The sequence below is a fragment of the Muntiacus reevesi genome, chromosome 13 (assembly GCF_963930625.1).
Source record: "Muntiacus reevesi chromosome 13, mMunRee1.1, whole genome shotgun sequence".
Classification (NCBI taxonomy): Eukaryota; Metazoa; Chordata; class Mammalia; order Artiodactyla; family Cervidae; genus Muntiacus; species Muntiacus reevesi.
The window spans coordinates 21,580,692-21,608,491 of NC_089261.1; the positions used below are offsets into that span (position 1 = coordinate 21,580,692).

At 45.1% G+C, this 27,800-nt stretch overlaps 1 protein-coding gene across 2 annotated transcripts in view; it reads left to right on the plus strand.

The window, feature by feature from the left end:
• The window catches only part of DNAH10 (dynein axonemal heavy chain 10), a 154,839-nt gene that overhangs the window by 92,508 nt on the left and 34,531 nt on the right, over positions 1-27,800 (plus strand). For both annotated transcript variants that reach the window (XM_065904874.1, XM_065904876.1), the window contains 11 exons: positions 404-664; positions 3,594-3,766; positions 5,019-5,112; positions 5,480-5,647; positions 6,333-6,521; positions 10,732-10,903; positions 13,596-13,799; positions 14,719-14,799; positions 18,301-18,498; positions 19,179-19,340; positions 22,998-23,172. In XM_065904874.1, coding sequence (XP_065760946.1) covers positions 404-664; positions 3,594-3,766; positions 5,019-5,112; positions 5,480-5,647; positions 6,333-6,521; positions 10,732-10,903; positions 13,596-13,799; positions 14,719-14,799; positions 18,301-18,498; positions 19,179-19,340; positions 22,998-23,172 — 1,877 coding nt within the window. The remainder of the gene's footprint in view (positions 1-403; positions 665-3,593; positions 3,767-5,018; positions 5,113-5,479; positions 5,648-6,332; positions 6,522-10,731; positions 10,904-13,595; positions 13,800-14,718; positions 14,800-18,300; positions 18,499-19,178; positions 19,341-22,997; positions 23,173-27,800) is intronic.

The following is a 27,800-nucleotide window of genomic DNA, read 5'->3' on the forward strand; positions in this document are numbered from 1 at the left end:
TGGGGACTGGTGCTGTGAAGTGATGAACAAAACATATGTAGTTCCTGCCTTCAGGGAGTTTACAATCTAGAGAGGGACACAGATTAAAAACAAAACAAAACAAAACTACAAATGAATATACGGAACTGCAAACTTTGAGAAGCCCAGTGGAACTCAAACCAGAGCATTCTGAGAGGGTGAAAGGAGAGATGGGATTTAGCTGAAATGAAAGTGTAAGTTGATCAGCCATGTCTGACTCTTTGTGACCCCATGGACTATACAGTCCATAGAATTCTCTAGGGCAGAATACTGGAATGGGTAGCCTTTCCCTTCTCCAGAGGATTTAGTTGAGATGGTCAGCAAAGGTATTGCTGAGTTCTGCTTTACAATTTCACTGTTCTTCCTTTTCTTTAAAACAATTGAGGTGGATGAGTATGGCACACAGCAGCCAATTGCCCTGCTGAAACTGCTGTTGGAAAAAGGCTACTTGTACGACCGGGGGAAGGAGCTGAACTGTAAAAGCATCCGAGACCTCGGCTTTATTGCTGCGATGGGGAAAGCTGGAGGAGGCCGCAATGAAGTTGATCCAAGATTTACTTCGCTCTTCAGTGTCTTCAACATTCCCTTTCCTTCCGAGGAGTCTTTGCACTTAATTTATTCCTCCATCCTCAAAGGCCACACCTCGGTAACTTTTTCTTTTTTTTCACATATACACGAATCTATTTTTTTTCCTTTTATTTATTAAAAAATTTTTTTTTCCATTTATTTTTATTAGTTGGAGGCTAATTACTTAACAATATTGTAGTGGTTTTGTCATACATTGACATGAATCAGCCATGGATTTACATGTACTCCCCATCCCGATCCTCCCTCCCACCTCCCTCTCCACCCGATCCCTCTGGGTCTTCCCAGTGCACCAGGCCCGAGCACTTGTTTCATGCATCCAACCTGGGCTGGTGATCTGTTTCACCCTAGATAATATACATGTTTCGATGCTGTTCTCTCGAAACATCCCACCCTCGCCTTCTCCCACAGAGTCTTTCTTTACTCATGTATTTTTTACTCATTTATTTCTTTACTCATTTACTCTTTTACTCATGTATTTCTTTACTCATATATTTTTGACTATGCTGGGGTTTTGTCACTGCGTGCAGGCTTTCTCTAGTTGCAGTGAGTAGGGTCTTCTATTGTTGAGGAGCGCAGGTCCTAGGGTGCATGGTCTTCATTAGCTGCTATGAGACATGTGGGATATTCCTGGACCAGAGATTGAACCTATATTCCTGCATTGGCAGGCAGATTCTTTACCATTGGACCACCAGGGAAATCCTATTCTTTTTTTTCTCCTTCAAACTTTTAACTTTTTAGTTTGTATTGGGGTATAGCTGATTAACAATGTTGTGGCAGTTTCAGATGAACAGCCAGGGAACTCAGCCATACATTTACATGTATCCATTCTTCCCCAAACCCTCCTCCCATCCAGGCTGCCACATAACATGGAGTAGAGTTCCATGTGCTACACAACAGGTCCTTGTTGGTTTTCCATTTTGGACATAACAATGTGTACATGACCTAGGGAAGTCCTATTCTTTTTCAAATTCTTCTCCCATTTAGGCTGTGGGTAACGACTTAATTAGAAGTCTAAACCAGAGGGCCTGGTGTTGGGTAGAAACTTGGTAGCATTGTATGCATTTGGCACGACAAGCACAAGGCCTATAGCCCATGGGGCTTTTAGAGGCCCATGAACATGTTTTAATTTCTCTGAAAATCAGAAGAAAAGAATCAATCTAATCCAGCCTGGATTCTATTAATCTTTATACCAAGTTAACCATAATATATATAAGATAATATATTTAATTATAATTAATAAAATAATATATAAATATACATTTATATGTAAGCAATATGTTTTTATGGAGGACGGGGCCCATGAAGGCGTAAGTGCCTAGGGCCCATGGAAACCATGGTGTGGCCCTGATTTACACAGGCCACCTTGAGTGACAGCAATGAACCAGCTACATGATGTGGGCTCTGGAGTCAGTACCCGTTCTGCTCCTTGGGCAAGTCCCTTGAGCTCTCTCCTATGCCCATCCTCATCCAGAATAGGGAGGTAATACTGGTACCGGCCTCCCTGACGTTTCGGGAGAATGAAAGGAGAAAATGCATGTGACGTGTGTGACAGTGCGCACACCGCTACTCACCAGGTACTAGTTACTGCTGTTATTTCACCAGGATTTACATGACCTCCACAAATGGGCTTCCCTGGTGGCTCAGACCCTGAAGAATCAGCCTGCAATCCAGGAGACCCTGGTCAGGAAGATCCCCTGGAGAAGGGAATGGCGCCTCATTCCAGGATTCTTGCCTGGAGATCCCATGGACAGAGGAGCCTGGCGGGCTACAGTCCATGGGGTCACAAAGAGTCAGACATGACTGAGCGACTAACATTTTCACACTTTACAAGTGGAATCCCTTCATTTAAACAATGACCTCTGATCCTGGCATTTCTCTTCTAAAGCAGGCTTGCTCACTCAAAGTCTTGAGGGACCAGGCAAGAAAGATGAAGGTGTGGGAAGGCCAAATATGATGATCAGTGAGCACCTGGCGTGTTCATGCCCTACCACAAGCCATTCACTTTCAAAACTATGAGGTTTTTGCAAGTCACATCAGTCTCAGATGGAGGGTTGGTTTGCGGCTTTGGTTTCGTATCATGTTGACCTGTCAGTTAATGTGAAAATCTGGGGAAACAAAAGCAAATCAGATGATTAATTTCTCTGATCCTTCCTTTCTTTTTTTTTTTCCCTTATCTCCTCACAAAAAAATTATGATGGGTTTTCCCTGGTGGTTGGTCCAGTGATTAAGAATCTGCAGTGCAGGGGACACCAGTTCAATCCCTAGTCTGGGAGGATCCCATATGCTGTGGAGCAGCTAAGCCGGTCAGCCTCAACTGCTGGGCCTGCATACCTGGAGCCTGTGCTCGGCACTGGGGGCCCGGGGTGTGTGTGGGGGGAGCCACTGCAGTGGGACGCCTGAGCACCGCAGCTCGGTCACCCCCACTTGCCAGAAACTAGGGAGAGCCCCGGTGCAGCAACGAAGACCTAGCACAGCCAATAAGTAAAATAATAAATAAAATATGTTTCAAAAATTATAGAAAAATTCATGCAATGTAAGACTAGTTATTAAAACCATTTTAAAAATACACGGTTCAGTGACACTTAGTACTTTCATAATGTTGTACAACTATCACCACTGTCTAGTTCCAGAATATTTTTATCACCCCCCCAAAACAGTTATTCCATCCTGTCCTTCAGCCCCTGGCAACCACTAATCTGCATTCTGTCTCTGTGGAGTGTCCTATTCTGGACACTTCCTGTCGGTAGAATCATACAATATGTGGTCTTCTGTGTTTGGCTTCTTTCACTCAGCATGATGTCTTCAAGGTTCATCTACCTTGTATCCTGTGTCAGTGTTCTGCTCCTCTTCCTGGCCAAATCATATTCCATGATAATGGATGGACCACATTTTGCTTATCCATTCATCCATTGATAGACACTTGGTGTGTGTGGGGGGGTGGGTCTTTTCATTCTCTAGGTGTTTCTTTCTTTTCTTTTTTTCTCTAGGTGTTTCATGAGAGCATCATGGCTGTGAGCGACAAGCTGACATCCTGCACGTTGACTCTTTACAAAATCATTGTTCAGGATCTGCCGCCCACCCCATCCAAGTTCCATTACATCTTTAACCTTCGAGATCTCTCACGGGTTTATAACGGTCTTGTCCTCACTAACCCGGAACGGTGAGTTTAGTCTTATCTTACTAAAAGATGCCTCGTCGGTATGATAGCTTCTCTTCTTTTAAGACAGAGGAGCTATCAGGAAATGCGATGTGAATCCATGTGTCAGTTAATCACCCAGTGTCTTTTTGTTTATGTTAAACAAAGAACAGAGACAAATGCTTGGTTAAGATTTGATGCCTTGAGCACTTGAGTTGAAGGTTGGGGAAGCCAAGAGAGGCAGGTGTGTGGCCAAGTGGACAGGTGTGTTCAACCCAGAGGTGGGGATGCTGTGCTGACCATTTGTTCTCTGTTCTAAAGGTGGAATTTACCCAGTGGAGCCTTTCATTCATGCAACTGAATTGTTTCCAGTTGCCAGCTGGGTATATTTTATGTGCCTTTGGGAGAAGTTAACCACAGAGGACAGAGGGATTTAAGTCTTGGTGTAGATTTACTTGTGAAAACTAGATGAATTTGTGTATTTACATTAATGTATATTTCTTCTATGTAGGTTTTCAGGGATGTCCCAATTTTGTGGATTTACATTATGAATCCACGAACTATTGAAAAATGAATCAGGGACTTTCCACTTGCCTACAGTGACTCTCAGTGCCCTTGGAAGGTTTAGAATGGCAGTTCAGTAGGGGGTCAGTCTGGGTATTTAGGGGTGGAATGAGGCTCTTTGCCAGAAACCAAAGAAAGACCCAGAATTGGGGTCAGGTGGAGCTGGTTCTTAGAAAAAGGAGCTGCCAGTGGCTCCACAGCTGATGTTAAATTCATAAGTTCCAGTGAGGAGGAGTCCCATCAAGTTCTCATGTCATTTACACCACTTGTAGATAATGTTCTTTTTTTTCTCTGCAGCAGGAGGAGCTATAAATGACAACGTTATAGTCTTTACATTTAAATTGTTAGTGTCCATTAAGTTTTGGGCTTCCCTGATAACTCAGTTGGTAAAGAATCCGCCTGCAATGCAGGAGACCCCAGTTCAATTCCTGGGTCAGGAAGATCCCCTGGAGAAGGGAAAGGCTACCCACTCCAGTATTCTAGCCTGAAGAATTCATGGACTATGAAGTCCATGGGATTGCAAAGAGTTGGACACTGAGCAAATTTCACTTCAATTCACTTCATTAAGTTTCAATTAATACGAAACCGAGTTGGGGTGGGAAGACTATAGATATGTCCTTTTCTGCACCTGTATAGTCATCTGAAAATAGTAGCATCCAGCCTGCTCTTCTCTGATAACTTTGTGGCTAATTTTGCCCCTTCCATCCTGTAGATTCCAGACAGTGACCCAGATGGTGAGAGTCTGGAGGAACGAGTGTCTGAGAGTCTTCCATGACCGGTTGATCAATGAAACAGACAAGGAGCTGGTCAGTACATTGAAAATGTACCAGCAAATGCAACAAACAAACAAACAAACAAAAAATACCCAGAACTCAAACAAACAAAAAGCAAAACTCTAACCACAAAATTTGTCTCTGGGCGAAATGAAAAAGTACAAAACAAAAGCCCAATATTTTTTAATGTATTTTTTTTGTATGGGACTTTACAGAAAAATAGAAACTAACAATGGAAGTCAGTAGATAAAGGAGGGTGGATTGTGAAGTACTTAGCAGCAAAGGGGAAAAAAATCAAATGCAAATGACTTCAGGTAATCCTAGCCTATGCTCTTTTTCTGACAAGTCTTAGCACATGTGTGGTGTGAGTTTGGGTCCTAAAGTGGTCTTGTGTTGTAAGGTCCAGGAGCACATAGGAAACTTGGTCACGGAACATTTTAAAGATGATGTGGAGGCGGTGATGAGGGACCCCATCCTGTTTGGAGACTTTCGGACAGCTCTGCATGAAGGGGAAGCACGCATTTACGAAGATGTTCAGGATTATGAGGCAGCCAAGGCTTTGTTCCAGGTGCGGACGGGGTTCACCCCTCCCAGGATTACGTTACTTGAGTGCCCAGGAGGCGGAGCTGGGGAGAAGGCCATGCCTGTCTGTAACTTGGGAATGTGGACTGTGTCTGACCCAGTGGTATCCACATCTTGTGGTGCATGTGAATGACCTGATGGGTTTATTCATTCATCCTCATGGAACCCATCCTCATGCGTTTCCCTTCATCAAGCCCACAGAGGGTGCCAGGGTTCCGGTGCACACCCAACGTTGGGAACCCCTCATCTGACCCCCTAATGTTAATTTTCACCTTAATTCATAAGGCAAGCCTTGTGGTCATCTTATCTTACTGCTGGCCAATCACAGACCAGCAGATCGAAATCTTTTAAAAATTTATTTAATTTAATCAATTTATTTATTTTGGCCACGCTCTGCAGGTTCTTAGTTTTCTGACCAGGGATTGAACTCATGACCCCTGCATTGGAAGCTCAACATCTTACCCACTGGATGCCCGGGGTGTCCCACAGATCGAAATCTTGATTGTGAAAGTTAGTCTTGTGAACCTGAATGATTTAATCATTTCAACCACTATTGACATTCAAAACAGTCTCTCTTCCGTTTTTAATCTCTCCTGCACAGAAGAGAGAGTCTGTCTCTTAAAAGTTAGCGGTCCTTAAAAAAAATTTTTTTTTTTTGGTCTCAAATTCAGGAAATCCTTGAAGAGTATAATGAAAGCAATACCAAAATGAACTTGGTTCTCTTTGACGATGCTCTAGAGCACCTGACCCGCGTGCACCGCATCATTCGAATGGACCGAGGCCATGCCCTGCTGGTCGGGGTCGGGGGCTCCGGGAAGCAGTCTCTGGCCAGGCTGGCTGCCTTCACCGCTGGCTATGAGGTGAGCCAAACTCCCCGCTAGAAAATGGCTTTGCTATGCCAATTTCTGCAGTTAGTAGTTCCTGCAAAAATTCAAACAGTCTATTATAGATCATAACATGATGCTTTCACAGAGTATCAGATAGTTTTTTGGGGGAGGGGATCGATATTATTTTAACTGAATATTCGAAGCATCTAACTATTGTATTGTTTTTGGAATGTAGACTATGTCAAATCAAGTTCGAGAGTCAAACATAAGCAAATCCTGTGATGCATAATGTGTGATGTGTGCGCGTGTAGAGGGGGTCTTGGCCCAAACCTCCATTGACCCAGTGTTCAGGGTCGGTGATGTGCTGGCTGTTGTTTCAATACAACCGCCATGCAAAGTTCTGGGCCATTCTTAGAATCTTCAAAAAACAATTAGACAGAAACAAAAAAAAAATATTTTTATTGGGATACAATTCCCAGATTGTACAATTCATCCATTTAAGGTATACAATTCAATAGTTTTTTTATGCTCAAAAGGTTGTGAAACCATCACATTCAATTTCAGAACATTTTCTTCATCCAAAGAAGAAATCCCAAGCTCCATATCGTCCTGTTCTTCCAGCCCCTCGGCCTTAAGACATCATTAATCTTTCTTTCTCTCTTGACTTTCCTATTCTGGGTTTTTCATACAATAGGACCTCAGAGTATGTGGTCTTTTGTGACGCCTTCTTGCACTTGGCATAATGTTTCCAAGCTTCGTTCCTGTGTTTCATTCCTTTATGTGGCTGAATCATGTTCCATTGTACGGTAGATCATGTTTCAGTTATCCATTCATTCATTGACAGTCATTTGGATTATTCCCACCTTTTGACTACTATGAATCATGCTGTTATAAACATTCATGTACAGGATTCTGCAGGGACGTATATTTTCATTTGTCTTGGGTGGATGCTAGGAGTGGAGTTGCTGGGTTGTAGAGTAATTCTCTGTTGATCCATCTGAGAAACTGCCAGATAGTTTGCCCAAGGGGCTGCACCATTGGACATCCCCCCAGCACTGTGTGTGGGGGCCTGTGTCTCTACACCATCCTTAGACTCATCTATAGATAGTCCTGCGGTGCCCACAGGTAACTTGCCAGCTTGGTCCATCACTGTGGAGACGTGCACCTTGCAATGAGGCTCAGTTTTGAATAAGAGTCAACTCCACTGCTCAGCCTCCCCACACACCCTCCTTAGTTCTTCGGTATCTGATTCTGTTCGTACCTCGGGACTTGCGTTATCCTCGATGCCTCTGTTTTTGCCTATTGTTTTGCTCTGTTTTTATGATCCTTTTCTTTTGAAATTGAAAAGTTAGAGGGTTCAAGGGTATATGTTTTTAAAAGATTTTTGACCCATGACACTAGAGTTCACGTTAGAAAGTTGAATTCGTGGTGGAGTGTGCCTCCTTGAAGTGGGAGTAAAAAATGCCAGGGGACTTCCCTGGTGTTCCAGTGGTTAGGACTTGGCTCTTTTACTGCAGGGGCATGGGAGGAAACTGAGATCCCACTAGCCTTGAAGGAGGGCCAAAAAATGGGGGGGCCTGGGGATGGAGGACCAGGGCAGAAGCAAAGGACTTTTAATTTTATCCACAACTTTGTTAAAAATAGATTTGAAGCAAATATATGAGTTTTGGGTTTTTAGCAAATGTTATATATGGGTGGTGGGTGCAGTGGCATTCTATTATTCATTGTATGTGGCTTATTACTCTTTAAAAGAATTGAGAGTCTTATTTATTTATGGCTGCGCCGGGTCATCAGGCTTTCCCTGGTGTGGTGAGTGGGGGCTGCTCTCTGGTTGCAATGCATGGGCTTCTCATTGTGGTGGAGTTGTTTGTTGCAGAGCCCAGGCTCTGGAGCACATGGGCTTCAGTAGTTGCAGCTCGAGGGCTCTAGAGCCTGGGCCCAGTAGTTGTGGTGCATGGCCTTAGTTGCCCCACAGCGTGTGGAATCTTCCTAGACTAGGGATCTAACCCAGGTTCCCTGAAATTGGCAGGCAGGTTCTTAACCACTGGACCACTGGGGAAATCCTGTATTTGGTTTATTTTTCAAAATGTCCTCTTTAACAACCAGTCAGTCTCACAACAAAGGATTAAACTGATTTATGCTACCAGCAAGGTCCATTTCTCCTGACGCTGACAACACTGTGTACTGTCATTCTGTATTATAGGTGAAATATATCACAGTTTAAATGAGACTTTGTTTCTTTGGCATATAGTGAAGTTTGAATAGACTTTTATTTATTTTTTAAATTTATTTATTTTAATTGGAGGCTAATTACTTTACAATATTGTAGTGGTTTTTTCCATACATTGATATGAATAGCCTTTTAATACATTCATTAGACATTTGTCTTTTCCCTTTAGTGAGTTGTCTCTTTATGTGCTTATTGATTTGTGAGAACTCTTTACATAGAAGAGCAATCACTATTAATTCAATGAATCTCATTTGTGGTATTTCACAAATATTGACCTTCTGTTGAAAGTATTTCTAAACTAACTTGTTGAAAGTATTTCTAAACTAAGTTAGAAATACAAGTTAGTATTTCTAACTAACTTGGGTAGTTTAGGAAGTATTTCTAAACTAACGTAAAGGTTGGTGTACCTTTAAGATTAGATAAAATACGTAGTCAAAATCACCCATTATTCAAATGTAATTGCTTTCCTTTTATTTTCTACATTTTCCTATAGGCTAAGACATTAAGCTCTGGGCAAGTTGACTTTTCTGTTGATTAGTCCTGGTAAAACTGGGTGGTGGTTATGCATCTTGAGTTCAAGAAATGACAGAGAGGATGTTGGAGGGACAGAGGAGGAGCAACAGGATGTATTGGGTCATCACTGTGTCCTGGGAAGTGGAGGAGCAGTTGGGTAGGGGGACCAGAGAGCTGCTCATGCCAGGGATGCCCGGAACTGTCGAGGCCATGTGAAAGCTATACCTGGGGAGGGAGAAGGGGGTCTGCAGGTGGCGGGTGGAACTGGAGGCCAGATTACATTTGGCTGAAGGGCATCCAAGTTGCCCTGAGTCTGTGTGTGTGACTATGTGTGAGAGAGTGTGCAGATGTGCAAGTATGTGTAACTGTGTGTGTGAGAATGTGTATGCGTGACTATGACTGTGAAGGTGTGTGACGAACTACATGGGTGCCCTTAACATAAACGTGTGTTGAGTGTGGGAGTTGCCGTGTGAACATGTGTGGCTATGAATGTGCATGACTGGCTGAGTGTGAAAGAGGCTCTGTGTGTGTGTGTGTGTGTGTGTGTGTGCGCGCGCACGCATAGAGGTGGAGAGGAGAGAGGAAAGGAAGGATTTTTCTGCTGCCATAAATCTGAGCTGTTTTAAAATGACCGCTCACAGTTCAACTTCTACACATCTGAGCCAGAGGAAATGCTTGAACAGAAAAGACTTGGCTTATGCATGTGTCCTTATTTCCATTTATATCTATATTGTGTGTCAGAGGATTTTTGAGTTTAATATTTTTAAAATTGCTTCTTGTTGAGTCTTTTTTCTTTACACATCTTCTCACAATTTGTCTCATTTTAAATGAGCTCACGGTGACTGTGGTGGTGGTTTAGTTGCTAGGTCATATCCGACTCTTGCGACCCCATGGACTATAGCCTGCCAGGCTCCTCTGTCCATGGTGACTCTGTACCCACACCCATTTCCTCTGTTGCATGGCCCATCTCTGCCTTATCTCCTTCCCTATAATTGAAATGACTCTTCTTCTTCTTTTTTTTTTTTTTTTTGCCACATCTCATGGCTTGCAAGATCTTAGCTCCCTGACCAGGGATTGAACCTGCACCCCCTGAAGTGGAGGCATGGAGTCCTAACCACTGGACTGCCAGGAAAATCCCATCCAATTACTCATTTTAATGACTGAGGCTGTCCTTTTCACCGCCCCCACTCCCTTTTTTTCTGCCTTATTCATCATCCATCTGCAGGAGCCTTGTTCCCTGCACACACTCACCTCGCCCATGTGCGTGCCTGCACAGAACATCCACTGTGGTTTGTTCGACAAAAAGGAATGTCAGTTTTCTGTGTCCTGCCTTTCTCACTCCACCGTATTTTGTGAAAATGGCCCTGGTCATCTGGTTCTGTGGTCACTGGTCCCCGTTCGATGGTGGCTCAGCTGGACGCCGTCCTCTCCCTCTGCCCTCGCCTGGAGGCCCTCCCTCGGGCCAGCGGTCTCACGGGGATGTTGTGCCCGCGCCGGCAGGTGTTTGAGATCCTCCTGAGCCGGGGCTACTCTGAGAACAACTTCCGGGAAGACCTGAAGAGCCTTTACCTGAAACTTGGCATTGAGAACAAGATGATGATCTTCCTGTTCACGGATGCCCACGTGGCCGAGGAGGGTTTCCTGGAGCTCATCAACAACATGCTCACCTCAGGTACTGGGACGCTGGTCTCACATGGGGTTTGCCGGTCTCTGCAGCTCAGCTTTCAGCAGAGGCTATCTGATAAGCATTACCTTTTAAAAGCACTTCTTATCTGCCCAGGAGGTATTATTCAAGCTCTCACAGGTGGGTAGGAGCCAGCAGGTGCATCCCAGGCTGAGGGTCCAGTGTCTATGGTGGGTGATGCGGGATGCTGATTGATTATGCCTGGGGTAGTGTCAGAGCCCCCCTCAAACCACATCCAGACTTAGAATGAATGAGAAGTGACTCACCAAAGGAAAAGAGGGACCTCTGACTAGAAAGAGGGGAATGGACAGGGGCCAGGGACACAGAGAGCAGAACTGCACTTTCCAGTCCGGCACCAAGGAAACCTTTCCCCAGGTTTTAGCTGCAGTGCCTTACTGGTCTCCCTCCTCCGGTGGTTTCCTGTCTCCTGAATGCCTGGGGCATCCTACCATCGAGGCTGTTTATGTGGCATCGAGCACACGTGTCCTTGGGTTGGCAACGGACGTTCCGTGTTTGGGTCACAAACTTGTAATTGGGATGTGAATGTCAGACCTATTCTCTGTCTGTAAACTCCATTGCAGGGCTCGGGGTTTATTTTCTTTGGAGACTGAGTGGGGTCCTCAGGGGTCTGTACCCCATATGATGCAGGTCAAATGGTCTGAAGTCCTTGTGCTTTGCTGCATCATGAAGACGTTGCATCTCATCCTTGACACGAATGACATTTGGATCGGGGATAATTCTATTCTTTGTTGTGGAGGCTGTTCTGGGTATTATGGGATGTTAGCAGCATCCCTGGCCTCTACTCACTAGATGACACTAGTACCATCCCCAACACACACACACACACACACACACACACACACACATTGGACAGCCAGAAATGTCTCCTGACATTGCCAGATATCTCTTCAGTTCAGTTCAGTAGCTCAGTCGTTCAGTTGCTCTTTGCAACTCCATGGACTGCAGCACACCAGCCTTTCCTGTCCATCACCAACTCCTGGAGCTTACCCAAACTCATGTCCATTGAATTGGTGATGCCATCCAACCATTTCATCCTCTGTTGTCCCCTTCTCCTTCCACCTTCAATCTTTCCCAGCATCAGGGTCTTTTTCAATGAGTCAGCTCTTCGTTTCAGGTGGCCAAAGTATTGGAGTTTTAGCTTCAGCATCAGTCCTAATGAATATTCAGGACTGATTTCCTTTAGGATTGACTGGTTGGATTTCCTTGCAGTCTAAGGGACTCTCAAGAGTCTTCTCCAACACCACAGTTCAAAAGCATCAATTCTTCGGCACTCAGCTTTCTTTATAGTCCAACTCTCACATCCATACATGACTACTGGAAAAATCATAGCCTTGACTAGACAAACCTTTGTTGGCAAAGTAATATCTCTGCTTTTTAATATGCTGCTTTTAATATAGGTTGGTCATAGCTTTTCTTCCAAGGAATAAGTGTCTTTTAATTTCATGACTGCAGTCACCATCTGCAGTGCTTTTGGAGCCCCCAAAAATAAAATCTGTCACTGTTTCCGTTGTTTCTCCATCTATTTGCCATGAAGTGATGGAACTGGATGCCATGATCTTAGTTTTCTGAATGTTGAGTTTTAAGACAACTTTTTCACTCTTCTCTTTCACTTTCATCAAGAGGCTCTTTAGTTCTTCATTTTCTTCCATAAGGGTGGTGCTATCTGCATATCTGAGGTTATTGATATTTCTCCCGGCAATCTTGATTCCAGCTTATGTTTCATCCAGTCCAGCATTTTGCATGATGTACTCTGCATATAAGTTAAATAAGCAGGGTGAGAATATACAGCCTTGACATACTCCTTTCCTGTTTTGGAACCAGTCTGTTGTTCCATCTCCAGTTCTAACTGTGCTTCTTGATCTGCAAACAGATTTCTCAGGAGGCAGGTCAGGTGGCCTGGTATTCCCATCTCTTGAAGAATTTTCCAGTTTGTTGTGATCCACACAGTCAAAGGCTTTGGCATAGTTAATAAAACAAAAGTAGACGTTCTTCTGAAACTCTCTTGCTTTTTTGATGATCCAGTGGATGTTGGCAATTTGATCTCTGGTTCCTTTCCCTTTTCTAAATCCAGCTTGAACATCTGGAAGTTCACAGTTCACGTACTATTGAAGCCTGGCTTGGAGAATTTTGAGCATTACTTTGCTTGTATGCGAGATGAGTGCAATTCTGCAGTAGTTTGAGCATCCTTTGGTATTACCTTTCTTTGGGGTTGAATGAAAACTGACCTTTTCCAGTCCTGTGGCCCCTGCTGAGTTTTCCAAATTTGCTGGCATATTGAGTGCAGCACTTTTGCAGCATCATCTTTTGTCTCTTGGGGATATCTCTTGGAGAGGGCAAAATTGTCCCCTTGAGAACTCCAGCTCTGATGCTCACGTTAACCCACCCAGGTAAGTAGCAGGCGTTTGTTATTTCCATTTCATGGATGAGGAGGCTGAGGTCCAAAGGGATTTTCACACACGGTGAGTGAGCCTTGGGGCTCAGAGCTGGGACGCAAGCCCTGCTCCTCAGACTCAGCAGCTACTGCTCTTTGGTGACGCGGTGTGTGTTCAGCTGCTCAGTCGTGTCTGACTCTTTGCAACCCCTCGGACTGTGCTGCTGCCATTTCAGTGCCTCGAGACATAACCTGGGACTGAACAAAATGCTGGCGTTTGTTTTCCAGGCATCGTACCGGCGCTTTTCCCAGACGAGGAGAAGGAGTCTATCCTCAGTCAGATCGGGCCAGAGGCTTTGAAGCAAGGGACAGGCCCGGCCAAGGAGTCCGTGTGGCAGTACTTCGTGAACAAGAGTGCCAACAGCCTGCACATCGTCCTGGGCATGTCGCCGGTGGGGGACACCCTGAGGACCCGCTGCAGGAATTTCCCAGGTGCCCTGGAGCAGAGCCTGCAAATCCTTTCTTCCTCTTCAGTAGGGCTCATGCTTTGGGTGAGGGAGTGACATGTGTCTTGAGGTTCCACGGTTCCACCAGCCAAGTGACCCATGACATGGTCATTAGGTTGAAAGTTGAGTCCTGCCACATAGGATGAGCCTCGAGCCACCACTCAACAATCGCCAACCAGCTCTTGTGTTGCGGATGGATGGCTGGTGCCCTTCTTTTTTTACTTTAAATTTTCAAAAAATTTTTATTATTGATTTATTTTGGCTGTGCTGTGTCTTTGTGGGCGTGCATGAGTTTCTTTAGTTGTGGTGCATGAGGGCTTAGTTGCCCCAAGGTGTATGGGATCTTAGTTCCCCCACCAGGGACTGAACCCTCATCCCCTGCATTGGCAGGTGGATTCTTAACCACTGAACCTCCAGGGAAGTCCTGGCTGATGTCCTCCTAACATGAGGAAAAGCTCACAGTCCCAGCCTCGAGGCTCATAATGTACACAATATAGCTCTCTGCTCCCTTCTATTTGAAAAATTCTGGCATCCTCATGGAAGTAGCAGAACCTGTCCCTAGAAATGGGAGGGGGGCAGTTTTGCTCCCCAGGGGACACTCGTCAATGCCTGGAGATGTTTTTGGTTGTCATAATTTGGGTGAGGGGAACTATGTATAATTGGTATCCAGCTGATAGAGACTGGGTGTTGCCAAACACCCCACAATGCACAGACAGCCCCACCACTGAGGATTATCTGGTCAAATGTCACTAGTGCCGAGGCTGAGAAACCCTGTTTTTGTTCATTGTTTTTGGACATGTCCATCTCATTCACCAATTTGTTGTGTCCCAAAGACTGTATCCATGTTCCCGTGGGTCTCAGAGTTAGCAGAGCCATCATCTCTTTTATCTCTCTTTCTTTTCAAGGTCTGGTAAATAACACTGGTATTGACTGGTTCATGCCCTGGCCTCCCCAAGCTCTGCATGCAGTTGCTAAGTCATTTTTAGGTAAGTGGCAGCTAATACCAGGACATTAACAGTATGCGTGCGTGCTCACTCGCTAAGTCGTATCCGACTCTTTCTGACCCCAGGGACTGTAGCCCACCAGGCTCTTCTGTGGATTCTCCAGGTAAAGATACTATGCATTAACATTACAACAGTTTGTTATCCTTTTTCAGGCTTTGAATTTTGGTCCAGTAGATTGCATGGTCACGAATGATGTTTGTTAGTGTGTTTTGGTTCATATTGTGTTTTAGTCCAAAGAGACTTCAGGGGAATTACAAAGATAATGGGGGATAAGAATTGCTTAGGTATCATAGAAAGTAGGGGTCAGCAAACCATGGCCTGCAGGCCAAATTCAGCCCCTTGCTTGTCCTAGTAAATGACGTTTTATTGGAACATGTAATAAACATACTGTCTATGGCTGCTTTTATGCTACAACCACAAAGTTGAGTAATTGCCACAGAGGCTGGATGGCCCACACAGCCTAAATATTTACTATTTGGTTCTTAAAAAAATTTTTTTTATTGGAATATAGTTGCTTTACAATGTTATGTTATTTTCTACGGTAGAGCAAAGCGAATCAGCTATACATATACATATAGCTTCTCTTTTTGGGATTTCTTTCCCATTTAGGACACCGCAGAGCACTGAGTACAGTTCCCTTGGCTATACAGTTGGTTCTCGTGGTTCTTTAGAGAAAATGTGTGCTGATCCCCAGGATGTCTGAAAAACCTTTTGGTAAACTGATTATCCATCAGTGTGGAATTTGCTCTACAGATTCAAACCCCTAAGTCCTTAGCTATTAATTTTAATCTTCAAAATAAGAAAGTGTAAGTCACTTAGCCGTGTCTGACTCTTTGTGACCCCATGCACTGTAGCCCACCAGGCTCCTCTGTCCACGGGATTCTCCAGGCAAGAATACTGGAGTGGGTTGCCATTCCCTTCTCCAGGGGATCTTCCCAGCCCAGGGATCAAACTCACATCTCCTGCATTGCAGGCAGATTCTTTACCATCTGAGCCACCAGGGAAGCCCTCAAGCCAGTTAATTCATCCTCAGGGAAAAACTTTTTATCTGGACCTAAGTTGAGCAGCTTTATGACCCTGTAAATAGCTTTTTTTTTGTAAATAGCATTAGGCTTATAACTACATATCCAATAAATAAATAACTAGTCCCACTTTACAGACAGATTGCAGTTTTTTGGAGAAGGGGGCTAAGAGAATGAATCTTTTTTGATGACATAACTCAGAGATCAGCAAACTTTTTCTGTAAATGACTAGACGATAAATATTTTCGGCTTTGTGGGTCATATGGTCTCTGTTGCAATTATTCAGTTTCACCATTGCGTCATGAAAGCGGCCATAGACACTATATAAGTCAATGGGCATGGCTGTGTGCCAATAAAACTTTATTTACAAAAATGGGCAGTGGGCCAGATTTGTCCTGGGGGCTGTAGTTGCCATCTCTGATATAGATATGCCTTAGCTTTCACTGGACTTGCCTTGTGGCTCAGACAGTGAAGAATCTGCCTGCAATGCAGGAGACCCAGGTTCAACCCTGGGTCGGGAATATGCCCTGAAGGAGGGCATGGCAACCTACTCCAGTATTCTTGCCTGGAGAATCCCATGGACAGAGGAGCCTGGCGGACCACAGTCCATGGGGTTTCATAAAGAGTCGTACACAACTGAGTGACTTCACTTTCTTTTCACTTTAGCTTTCGTAGGCTTTTCAGCCACCTCTGTGCATTAGCTTACTGCTTTCAGTATTTAGTGGTTAAGCATCATAAATAATGGTGCATGGAATTTACTTAGAATTTTTCTCTTAGGATATATTCCTGGAGTTGGGATGACTGTGCCCAATAAGTATGGATATTTGTGAGGCAAAGCTTTTCATGCATGCTGTAAAATTGGCCCATAGGCTGTGGTTTGTTGACCCCTGGTATAATTCAAGATCAAACATGCAGAATCTGGATGAATGCCTATTTTTGGTCATAGTTCCTTCCTTCATTTTTGAGGCGAAAGTATTTTGCAATCTGTGAGATAATTCGAGTGATGTGGTTTTGGCCCTGGAAGTGATTATTAATTTTTTCAGCAGACATATAGGAAGGCCTGAGCTCAGATGCTCAGTCGTGTCTGACTCTTTGTGACCTGCTAGGCTCCCCTGTCCACAGGATTCTTCTGGCAAGAATACTGGAGTGGGGTGCCATGCCCTCCTCCAGGGAATCTTTCCAACCCGGGGATCGAACCTGCCTCTCTCATGTCTCTTGCATTGGCAGGTGGGTTCTTTACCACTGGCACCACCTGAGAGGCCCCATAGGAAGACCTGCCTCGTGCCAAGTATGTGTTGGATACAGGGAATATAGCAGGGGCACTGGGGAAATTTCTGGAATCTCAAGCCCCTCTCCCAACACTGTGTTAGCCTTTAGCAAGACAGACCTTCCTACGTAGGGAAAGAAAATTGGCTTTCTGTGTTCTTAGAGAAATTGCCAGAGTATCAGTCATTTCAGCTCAGTCGCTCAGTCTTGTCCAACTCTTTGTGACCCCATGGACTGCAGCACACCAGGCTTCCCTGTCCATCACCAACTCCCAGAGCTTACTCAAACTCATGCCCATTGAGTCGGTGATGTCATCCAACCATCTCATCCTCTGTTGTCCCCTTCTCCTCCTGCCTTCAATCTTTCCCAGCATCAGGGTCTTTTCCAATGAGTTAGTTTTTCGCATCAGGTGACCAAAGTACTGGATCTTCAGTTTCAGTATCAGTCCTTCCAATGAATATTCAGAACTGATCTTTTAGGATTGACTGGTTTGAAAAACCAGAAAAGCCACTGACAAGTGATAACTGCTTTTTTCTTTTTTTGTTAAAGCGTTTTTATAGTGTATTTTATTGTGGTAAAAAAAAATATGCAAAATTTTCCATTTTAACTATTTTAAACCATTTTAAGTGTGCACTGCTATACTTTTTTTTTTTTACTGCTATACTTTTTAATACTCACAATGTTGTGCGATTGGCATCACCGTCTATCTCCAGAACCTTTTTCATCTTTAAAACGGAAACTCTGTCCCCATTAAACACTCAATCCCTGTTCTCCCACCCCAGCCCCACCCTCTCTCTACCCCTGGGACCTCTAATTTACTTTCTGTCACTAATCTGCCAATTCTAGACGTTTCCTGTGTCCTTTTATGGCTGGCTTTTACTTTGCATGTTTTCCAGATTTATCAATGTTGCTACATGTATCAGAATTTCCTTCTTTAAGGCTGAGTAATACTCCATTTATGGACAGGCCATATTTTGTGTATCGACCCATCTGTTGGTAGACACCTCTGGCTACTGTGAATAGCGCTGCTATGAACACTGACATACAAAAATCTGCCTGTCTGTCTTTCACCTCTTTTGGGAATGTACTTAGGAGTGGAATTGTTGGGTCACATGGGAATTCCGTGTTTAACTCTTTGAGGAACTGCTCGTCTCCTTTCTTTATGAACCACCCTTTTCCATTCCTTTCTCTTCAGGAACTAATCAGATGATCCCAGCAGAGAATATAGAAGATCTGGTAGAACATGTTGTTTTGGTCCACAAATCCGTGGGTGAATTCAGCAAACAATTCCTACAGAAACTGAGGCGCTGCAACTATGTAACTCCGAAGAACTACCTGGATTTTATTAACACGTATTCAAAATTACTGGATGAGAAAACTCAGTATAATATAGGTAAGACTTGGGAGGGGGATGATTCATAGAAATTGTTATTCTTTACGAGTAAAGATCCAACTGCTGATGTTTTCCTTAAGCAGATGTTTTCTTAGCAAGATTGAGCATGTTTGGGACTGAGGCAAAGCCGAAAACGCACATTTTGGATTTTGCACCTCAAAATGATATGTGTGGGTGGGCAGAGCCCTGGCATGCATTTATTTTTGTTTTTCTGTGTTGGGCTGTGCACGCTAAGCTCTAAATTTGCATTCCATTAGAAATACTGTTTAATGAGAGCAAGCATTTCTCTGTTGGAAAACTTAAAAAAAAAATTCTCTGGTTCTGGCTGTTGGTCAAATGAAGCACTGTTTTCAGAAATATAGTCATTTTGGAAGTCAGAGTGTTGTTAGTCACTCAGTCACATCTGACTGTTTTGCAACCCCATGAACTGTAGTCCACCAGGCTCCTCTGTCCATGGCATTCTCCAGGCAAGAATACTGGAGTGGGTTGCCATTCAGAGATGCCACCCCCAAAATGGCAATGGAGGTGCTGAGAGATGCTTGACATCTCATGAAGATGATTTGATTTGGTTTGACTTTCCTGTGAGCCCAGGTTGGGTGACTCTCACTGCATTGTGTGTAGTTGGGTATGTTGAGAACAGAGCCCCCTCAAGGGTGAATACCTGTGTTCCCTGTCCTCAGCTCAGTGCAAGCGTCTGGAGGGAGGCCTAGACAAGCTGAAGGAGGCCACCATCCAGCTGGATGAGCTGAACCAGAAGCTGGCCGAGCAGAAGATCGTGCTGGCGGAGAAATCGGCTGCCTGTGAGGCCCTACTGGAGGAGATTGCCACAAATACGGCCATAGGCAAGTGTGGGGCCAGCTCTGGGGATCTGGACTGCCCCCTTCCCACCAAAAAACCCCCAAATAGGACAGGGCTCCATTGCATGACAGCCCTGGGAAGCCACTTGTAGGAACTGGCATGTTTTGACCTACCCATTGCTATTTTTTTTGAAGATTAATTTTTTTAATTCTTAATTTTTGGCTGCACTGGGTCTTCTCTATGGCACACTGGCTTTCTCCAGTTTTGGTTCATGGGCCTAGCTGCCCTGCAACGTGTAGGATCTTAGTTCTCTGACCAGGGATCAAACCCACATCCCCTGCATTAGAAGGCAGACTCTGAACCACTGGACCGCCATGGAAGTCTCAAACTGGGTGCTTTAAAACAGAGACATTTATTTATTCTCACTGTTTTGGAGGATAGAAGTCTGAAATGAAGGTCTTGGCAGGACTCTGCTCCCTCTAAGGCTCCGGGGAAGACCCTTCCTGGCCTCTTGCATCTTGTAGCGGTGGCCAGAAGTCCTGAGTGTTCTTTGGCTTGTGGACACATTCCTCCAGTCTCTGCCTCCACCATCATGTGACGTTTCCCCCACTGTGTCTCCGTGTCTTCACATGGCCTTCTTATAAGGACACAGTTGTTGGATTTAGGATCTACCCTAACCCAGTATGACCTTGTGTTAACTAATTATATCTACAAAGACTCTGTTTCCAAATAAGGTGACATTCTGTGACTCTGAGTGGCCATGGATTTTGGTGGGGGCACTATTCAAACTGGTACACCTACTCCAAGCCAAGCTTTGTTCTAAATGTGGGGTCACAGCCCCTGGAAAGAAGCTTACATTCTACTGAGTGGAGCCCATTCATGAGCCAAGAATCAGATGAAATTTCAGACTGTGGTTAGTGTCACAAATAAACGAAGATAAAATAAAGCAAATAAACAGAGTGATGAAACTGAGAGTGACCTGGGGGGAGGGTGACCTTTGGGCTGGGCTGAATGAACGTATAGAGGAAAACAGCGGAATGGGAAAGACTAGAGATCTCTTCAAGAAAATTAGAGATACCAAGGGAACATTTCATGTAAAGATGGGCTCAATAAAGGACAGAAATGGTATGGACATAACAGAAGCAGAAGATATTAAGAAGAGGTGGCAAGAATACACAGAAGAACCATACAAAAAAGATGTTCATGACCCAGATAACCACGATGGTGTGATCACTCACCTAGAGCCAGACATCCTGGAATGTCAAGTCATGTGGGCCTTAGGAAGCATCACTACAAACAAAGCTGGTGGAGATGATGGAATTCCAGTTGAGCTATTTCAAATCCTAGAAGATGATGCTGTGAAAGTGTTGCACTCAATATGCCAGCAAATTTCGAAAACTCAGCAGGGGCTACAGAACTGGAAAAGGTCAATTTTCATTCCAATCCCTAAGAAAGGCAATCCCAAAGAATGCTCAAACTACCACACAGTTGCACTCATCTCACACACTAGTAAAGTAATGCTCAAAATTCTCCAAGCCAGGCTTCAACAATACGTGAACTGTGAACTTGCAGATGTTCCAGCTGGATTTAGAAAAGGCAGAGGAACCAGAGATTAAATTGCCAACATCTGCTGGGTCATTGACAAAGCAAGAGAGTTCCAGAAAAACATCTACTTCTGCTCTATTGACTATGCCAAAGCCTTTGTCTGTGTAGATCACAACAAACTGGAAAATTCTGAAAGAGATGGGAATACCAGACCACCTCACCTGCCTCTTGAGAAACCTGTATGCAGGTCAGGAAGCAACAGTTAGAGCTGGAGATGGAACAACAGACTGGTTCCAAATAGGAAAAGGAGTACGTCAAGGCTGTATATTGTCACCCTGTTTATTTAACTTATATGCAGGTACTTCATGTGAAGCACCGTGCTGGATGAAACACAAGCTGGAATCAAGATTGCTGGGAGAAGTATCAATAACCTCAGATATGCAGATGACACCACCCTTATGGAAGAAATTGAAGAAGAACTGAAGAGTCTCTTGATGAAAGTGAAAGAGAAGTGTGAAAAACTTGTCTTAAAACTCAACATTCAGAAAACTAAGATCATGGCATCCGGTCCCATCACTTCATGGCAAATAGATGGGGAAAGAATGGAAACAGTGGCAGGCTTTATTTCTTTGGGCTCCGAAAGCACTGCAGATGGTGACTGCAGCCATGAAATGAAAAGACGCTCACTCTTTGAAAGGAAAGTTATGACCAACCTAGATAGCATATTAAAAAGCAGAGACATTACTTTGCCAACAAAGGTCCATCTAATCAAGGCTATGGTTTTTCCAGTGGTCATGTATGGATGTGAGAGTTGGACTATAAAGAAAGCTGCTGATGCTAAGTCGCTTTAGTCGTGTCCGATTCTGTGCAACCCCATAGATAGTAGCCCACCAGGCTCCCTCAACCCTGGGATTCTCCAGGCAAGAACACTGGAGTGAGTTGCCACTTCCTTCCCCAATGCATGAAAGTGAAAAGTGAAAGTGAAGTCGCTCAGTCGTGTCTGACCCTTAGTGACCTCATGGACTGCAGCCTACCAGACTCCTCCATCCATGGGATTTTCCAGGCAAGAGTACTGGAGTGGGTTGCTGTTTCCTTCTCCAAAAGAAAGCTGAGCGCTGAACAATTGATGCTTTTGCACTGTGGTGTTGGAGAAGACTCCTGAGAGTCCCTTGGACTGCAAGGAGATCCAACCAGTCCATCCTAAAGGAGATCAGTCCTGAGTATTCATTGGAAGGACTGATGTTGAAGCTGAAACTCCAGTGTTTTGGCCACCTGATGCGAAGAGCTGACTCATTGGACAAGACCCTGATGCTGGGAAAGACTGAAGGCAGAAGGGGATGACAGAGGATGAGATGGTTGGATGGCATCACCGACTCAATGGAGACGAGTCTGGGTAAACTCCGGGAGTTGCTGATGGACAGGGAGGCCTGGCGTGCTGCAGTCCATGGGGTCTCAAAGAGTTGGACACGACTGAGAGACTGAACTGTCTGACTGAATGAACGTAGGAAAAGCTGACGAAGAGACAGAGAGATCTCAGTAAGCCAGAAAAATTTCAAGGGCAGCCCTGATGTCCTCAGCTAACACCGGCCAAGCGGGGTTGGGGTTGTCTCATGGGATGGAGTGGGCGGGAGACATAGGTGGGCTAGTTATGGAGGGTCAAGGTTGCAGCAGCTATCCCGGTGTTAGGGACCGCAGGGACCATGAAGACATTGGCCATACTGGCCAAAGCTCATTTGACCCCCTCGTCCCTGTGCCCATTTTTTTAAAAATTATTTTTTAAATTTATTTTTTGTTGCACTAGATCTTTGTTGCTGCAGGCGAGCTTTCTCTAGTTACAGCAGGTGAGGGCTACTCTTTAGTTGGTGTGCAGGCTTCTCATTGTGGTGGCTTCTCTTGTTGTGGAGCATGGGCTCTAGGCATGCGGGCTTCAGTAGTTGTAGTGCACAGGTTTCGTTGCTCTGTGGAGGCACATGGGATCTTAGTTCCAGACCAGGGACCGAACCTGTGTCCCCTGCATTAGCAGGCCGATTCCTACCCACTGCGCCACCGGGGAAGTCCCACTGCCCACCTTTGAAGGGTGTGCCGCTTTGGTTCAGGAGCAGTGGCCCATCCTCCCCACCTTCGGTGGCTTCATTCCCCTCCCTATCCCCCCACAGCGGAGGAAAAGAAGAAGCTGGCAGAGGAAAAAGCCATGGAGATAGAGGAGCAAAACAAGATTATTGCAGTGGAGAAGGCGGAGGCCGAGACCGCCCTAGCCGAGGTCATGCCCATCCTGGAGGCCGCCAAGCTGGAGCTGCAGAAGCTGGACAAGTCGGATGTGACCGAGATCAGGTAACAGGTGGCCATCCCCAAGTGTGCCTGGCTTGCAGTGTCACCCCTGACAGCAACGATGACATAATCATGGCAGTTTGGCATTTCTGTGCCGCCCACTTTGCATGGTGGGGACTGTCGTCATCTTCATTTACAGATGAGGGTCCTCGAGCCCAGATAGGTGAGCTGACTTGCCCCAATCAGTAGGTAGCCCAGTCCACTGGCCTTGAACCCTGGCCACTCACAGAAGTAGATTGGGTTCCAGAAGGGACTGGTGGGAGAGGTGGAGCCTTATAAATCAGTCCTCTTTAGGAGAACATTTTTGGGTGTCTGTCCTGAAAGAGGCAGGCCCCTGGATGCAGGCCAGGTGTGCCAAAGGCTGAGAGCAGATGGGAGATGCCTTCATCCATTTCTAGACATATGATGGACTTTTAGAGGTGGGAAGAGTGGTTTTTTTTTGGGGGGGGGGGTGGGTGGGGGCTGCGCTTGCGTGGCTTGTAGGATCTTAGCTCCCCGATCAGGGATTGAACCTCTCACTGCCCTGGCAGTGAAAGCGCCAAACCTTAATCACTGGACTGCAAGGGAATTCCCAGGAGAGTGAGTCTTAATTGTAGCTCCCAGCCATTCTGCAAATCAATGTGCCAAATGACTCCAACCCCTGCAGCCAGAGGGCTCATTTGCTGTCCAGAAGAGGGGTCTGGTATGGCGTTTTCTTCCTTCCCACCACGGGGCACTGTTTCCTTAGGGCATCGTTAGTGAATCTCAGTGCTAAGTTTGGCAGCGCCCGTGAAGCCAGGAAGAAACAGCGTCCTGCCCGCCCCACCCCATTCCCTGTCTTCGCGCTGCGTGGTCTTGCTCCTGTGTCCCTGTGACAGGAGCCTCGGCTCTCTCCTCTCCTTACTCGCCATCACGTCCTCATTTTCAGAAGGGGCGTTGTCCTGGCTGCACAATCAGTGAGAGAGACTCTGTTTCCAGGCTGGAAGCTGACCTGTGTTTCGTGTGCGTGGTGGGATGGCGCTGCTTCTCTGAGCTCCTCTCATTTCCTAAGGGCCACGTGGCGGCCCTTGTCCAAGGCCGTGCTCTGGTTGTTGGCTCTTGCCTGGAAAATCCCATGGACAGAGAGAGGAGCCTGGCAGGCTACAGTCCATGTGAAACATGTGGATTCAAACAGAACATTCAGCTCGTTCCAGAGCAGGAAACCCAAGTGACTCCTGGGCTGGGGGTGGGAGGGTTGTCATCTGGAGGTGCTGCTGCTGTTAGCAAGAGGTCCTGATTTCAGAGGTTTGCAGTGTGATTGCAATGAAGGCATATGGATGGATGTTTTATAATTCTATTTATTCAGTTTTGGCTATGCTGGGTCTTTGTTCCTGCATGTGGGTTTTCTCTATTTTCGGCAAGTGGGGAGCACTCTCTAGCTGTGGTGTGCGGGCTTCTCATTGCCATGGCTTCTCTTGTTGAGGAGCGCGGGCTCTAGGGCACACAGGCTTCAGCAGTTGTGACACATGGGCTCAGCAGTTGCCGCTCCTGGTCTCTGGAGCATAGGCTCAATATTTGTGGTGCATGAGGCTTAGTTCCTCAGTGACATGTGGGATCTTCCTGGACCAGGGATTGGACCCACAACTCCTGTATTAGCAGATGGATTCTTTCACCACTGAGCCTCCTAGGAAGCTCCAGAGTGGCTGTTTTAAACTGCAATAGCACGTGTTGGAAGTTTAGACTGAGTTGTGAGAGAGACCATGAATATGTGCATTTTCAAGGGAAACATCCAGCCACTGGTTATATGGATTTGGGGCTCTGCTCTGCCTGGTGGCTCAGATGGTAAAGAATCCGCCTCCCAATACAGGAGACAAGTTTGATGCCTGGGTTGGGGAGATCCCCTGGAGAAGAACATGGCAACCCACTCCAGTATTCTTGCCTGGGAAATCTCATGGACAGGGGAGCCTGGCAGGCTATAGTCCATGGGGTCGCAAAGAGTTGGATACAACTTAGCGACTAAGCATCAACAACAACAACTCTGGTCAGTAGCATAAAAACATTCTGAGAACAGAGTTGGGAAGGATCTTTGAGGGGGATTTATCTGGAAGGAGGAGAAGGTTGTGAATCCCCTCAACACTCCAAGGGGCTGGTGAGATGGGCTTTCCATGGGACCACATGGAGAGCTTGATATGTGTCCCCTGTGGTTAGACAGGGTGCCTGTATCACCCCTGAGATAGTAAAAACAGTCTATGGCCTAAAAGGAGTAATTTTTAAAAATGTAGTTATTGGAACAGGTGATACGTTCATGCATGGCTTTGATTCTTCCCAGCTGTGTGACCTTTGGCAAGTCACCTAACCTCTCTGTGCTGGGGTTTCCTCCTTTGTAACATGCATATGATAATCACTGTCCCCACAGCCTCAGGGTGGTTGAAAGTGAAAGTGAAAGTTGCTCAGTCGTGTCCAATTCTGTGACTTCCAGACCAGAATACTGGAGTGGGTAGCTTTTCCCTTCTCCAGGGGAACTTCCCAAACCAGGGGTCGAACCCAGGTCTCGCACATTGCGGTCAGATTCTTTACCAGCTGAGCCACAAGGGAAGCCCAAGAATACTGGAGCGTGTAGCCTATCCCTTCTCCAGGGGATCTTCCCAACCCAGGAATCGAACTGGGGTCTCCTGCATTGCAGGTGGATTCTTTACCAACTGAGCTATCAGGGAAGCCCTGAAGCTCAGGGAGGGTATGAGGGTCCAGTGAGCTATTTTGTAAAGATCTCTCAGAACTGGGTTGAGCACTGGGTCAGTGCCATGTATGTACATCAGCTAGGTGCTGGTTCCAACATCAGAATGACATGCCATGGAAAGCCCCCTCTGACCTGCTCCTCATCAGCTTAGTTCCCCTCCCCCTACAGGACAGAGAATCATGCTATGATTATGTGTATCTCATATACATTTCCCATATATCCATCCAGAGAGGTGGTTTTTTTTTGGGGGGGGGGCACATCCCACAACATGCAGGATCTTAGTTCCCTGACCAGGGATTGAACCTATGTCTCCTGCAGTGGAAGCTTGGAACCCTAACCAACAGGACCGGTAGAGAAGTCCCATCCAGAAAGTTTTTGCGCATCCTCAAGGCAACCAGATGTACCAGTGTCTCTTCAGTTCCTGACGTTGAGCTCTAAGGGTTGTAAAACAAGGGATACCCACATATTCTCTTTTCTTTTTTTCTTTTTTTATTATATTTTTTCTTTTCTTTCCTTTTGAAATATAATTGGTAATACACATCATTTTCTGCATCTTGGCTTTTTCCATTAACAAGACACTTTGAAGATCTTTTGCATCTTGATGTATGAGAACCTCTTCATTATTTAACAATAACCCATCACATACCTTTGGATGGCTGTACTATCATTTATTTAATCAGCCCCAATTTATGAATTTTTACCTTATTTCCAGCTTTTTTGCATTTACAAACACTGTGGCAAAGAATAATGCTTACTTCACTATGCCCAAGTCCACTGGAAGGATACATTTTCAGAAGTGGAACCAATTTGTCCGTAGTGGAACCGTAGTTGTGGAACCAATTTGTCCTCCCACTGGCAGCAGATACGAGTGCCTGCTTTTTCATGGCCTCACCAACAGAGGGCACTACTGAACACTTGGAGTTTTGATTATTTATAGATGAACAATGATACTTGTGTAGGTCTAATGTGCATCTCCCTTATGATGAGAGAAGTTGCCTTTTTTGTTTATATGTGAAGGATGTGTGTAAGAGTCTGTGTAGTTCATTTTCTGTGAACTCTTTATGTGCGTTGCCCGTTTGTTGAATTGTTTTTGTTGCTGTTGCTTATTTTTTTTTTTTTGCTTCCCTTACCCATTTCCAGGGACTTTTTGTATTAATAGTGAGATAAGCTTTTTATGTGTGATGTGAGTTGCAAATAATTTTCCCAGTTTGTCATCAGTCAGTTGACTCTAAAAACAAAATTGTGTTTTTGATGTGGATCATTTTTAAAGTCTTTATTGAGTTTGTTACAATATTGCTTCTGTTTTCTGTTTTGGTTTCTTGGCCAAGAGGCATGTAAGCTCTAAGCTCCTTGACTAGGGGTCAAACCCCCACCTCCTGCATTGGAAGGGGAAGTCTTAACCACTGGACCACCAGGGACGTCTCAGCCATTTGGCTTTGTTTAGGTGGTTTGTGTGTGTGTTTGTGTTTGCTGTGTATAAATTTTTATTTTTATGAGGCAGATTTTGGTGATATTTTATTTTGTGGCTTTTTGCTATGACCTCATATTTAAAAGGCCTTGCAACTGGAAGACTGTAAACTAATCTCCCCATGGTTTCATCCTATACTTTTCTAGTTTAATTGTTTACCTTTAAATCTTTGATCTCTTTGGGATTTTTTCCTGGGATTTAATACATTTGGATGCAGATGACTACAATCTGGCCTTGTTTAGGCCATTTGGATGTTAAGGGTGATGAGCCAGCACTTAGGTCTTGATGATTCCCTAATCCTTTAATTCGTATAATAGCACTTCCTCTCTATAATGCTCAATCCCCTTTGCAGAAATCATTAAATGTTAAGGCAGGAAGATTAGGAGTAATGAAGATTAGTAGTGGATGTTTCTCCGGAGTATAAAAGGCTCCCTTTGTTGCTGGCCTGCGACTTTGCTTTTCTTCCTT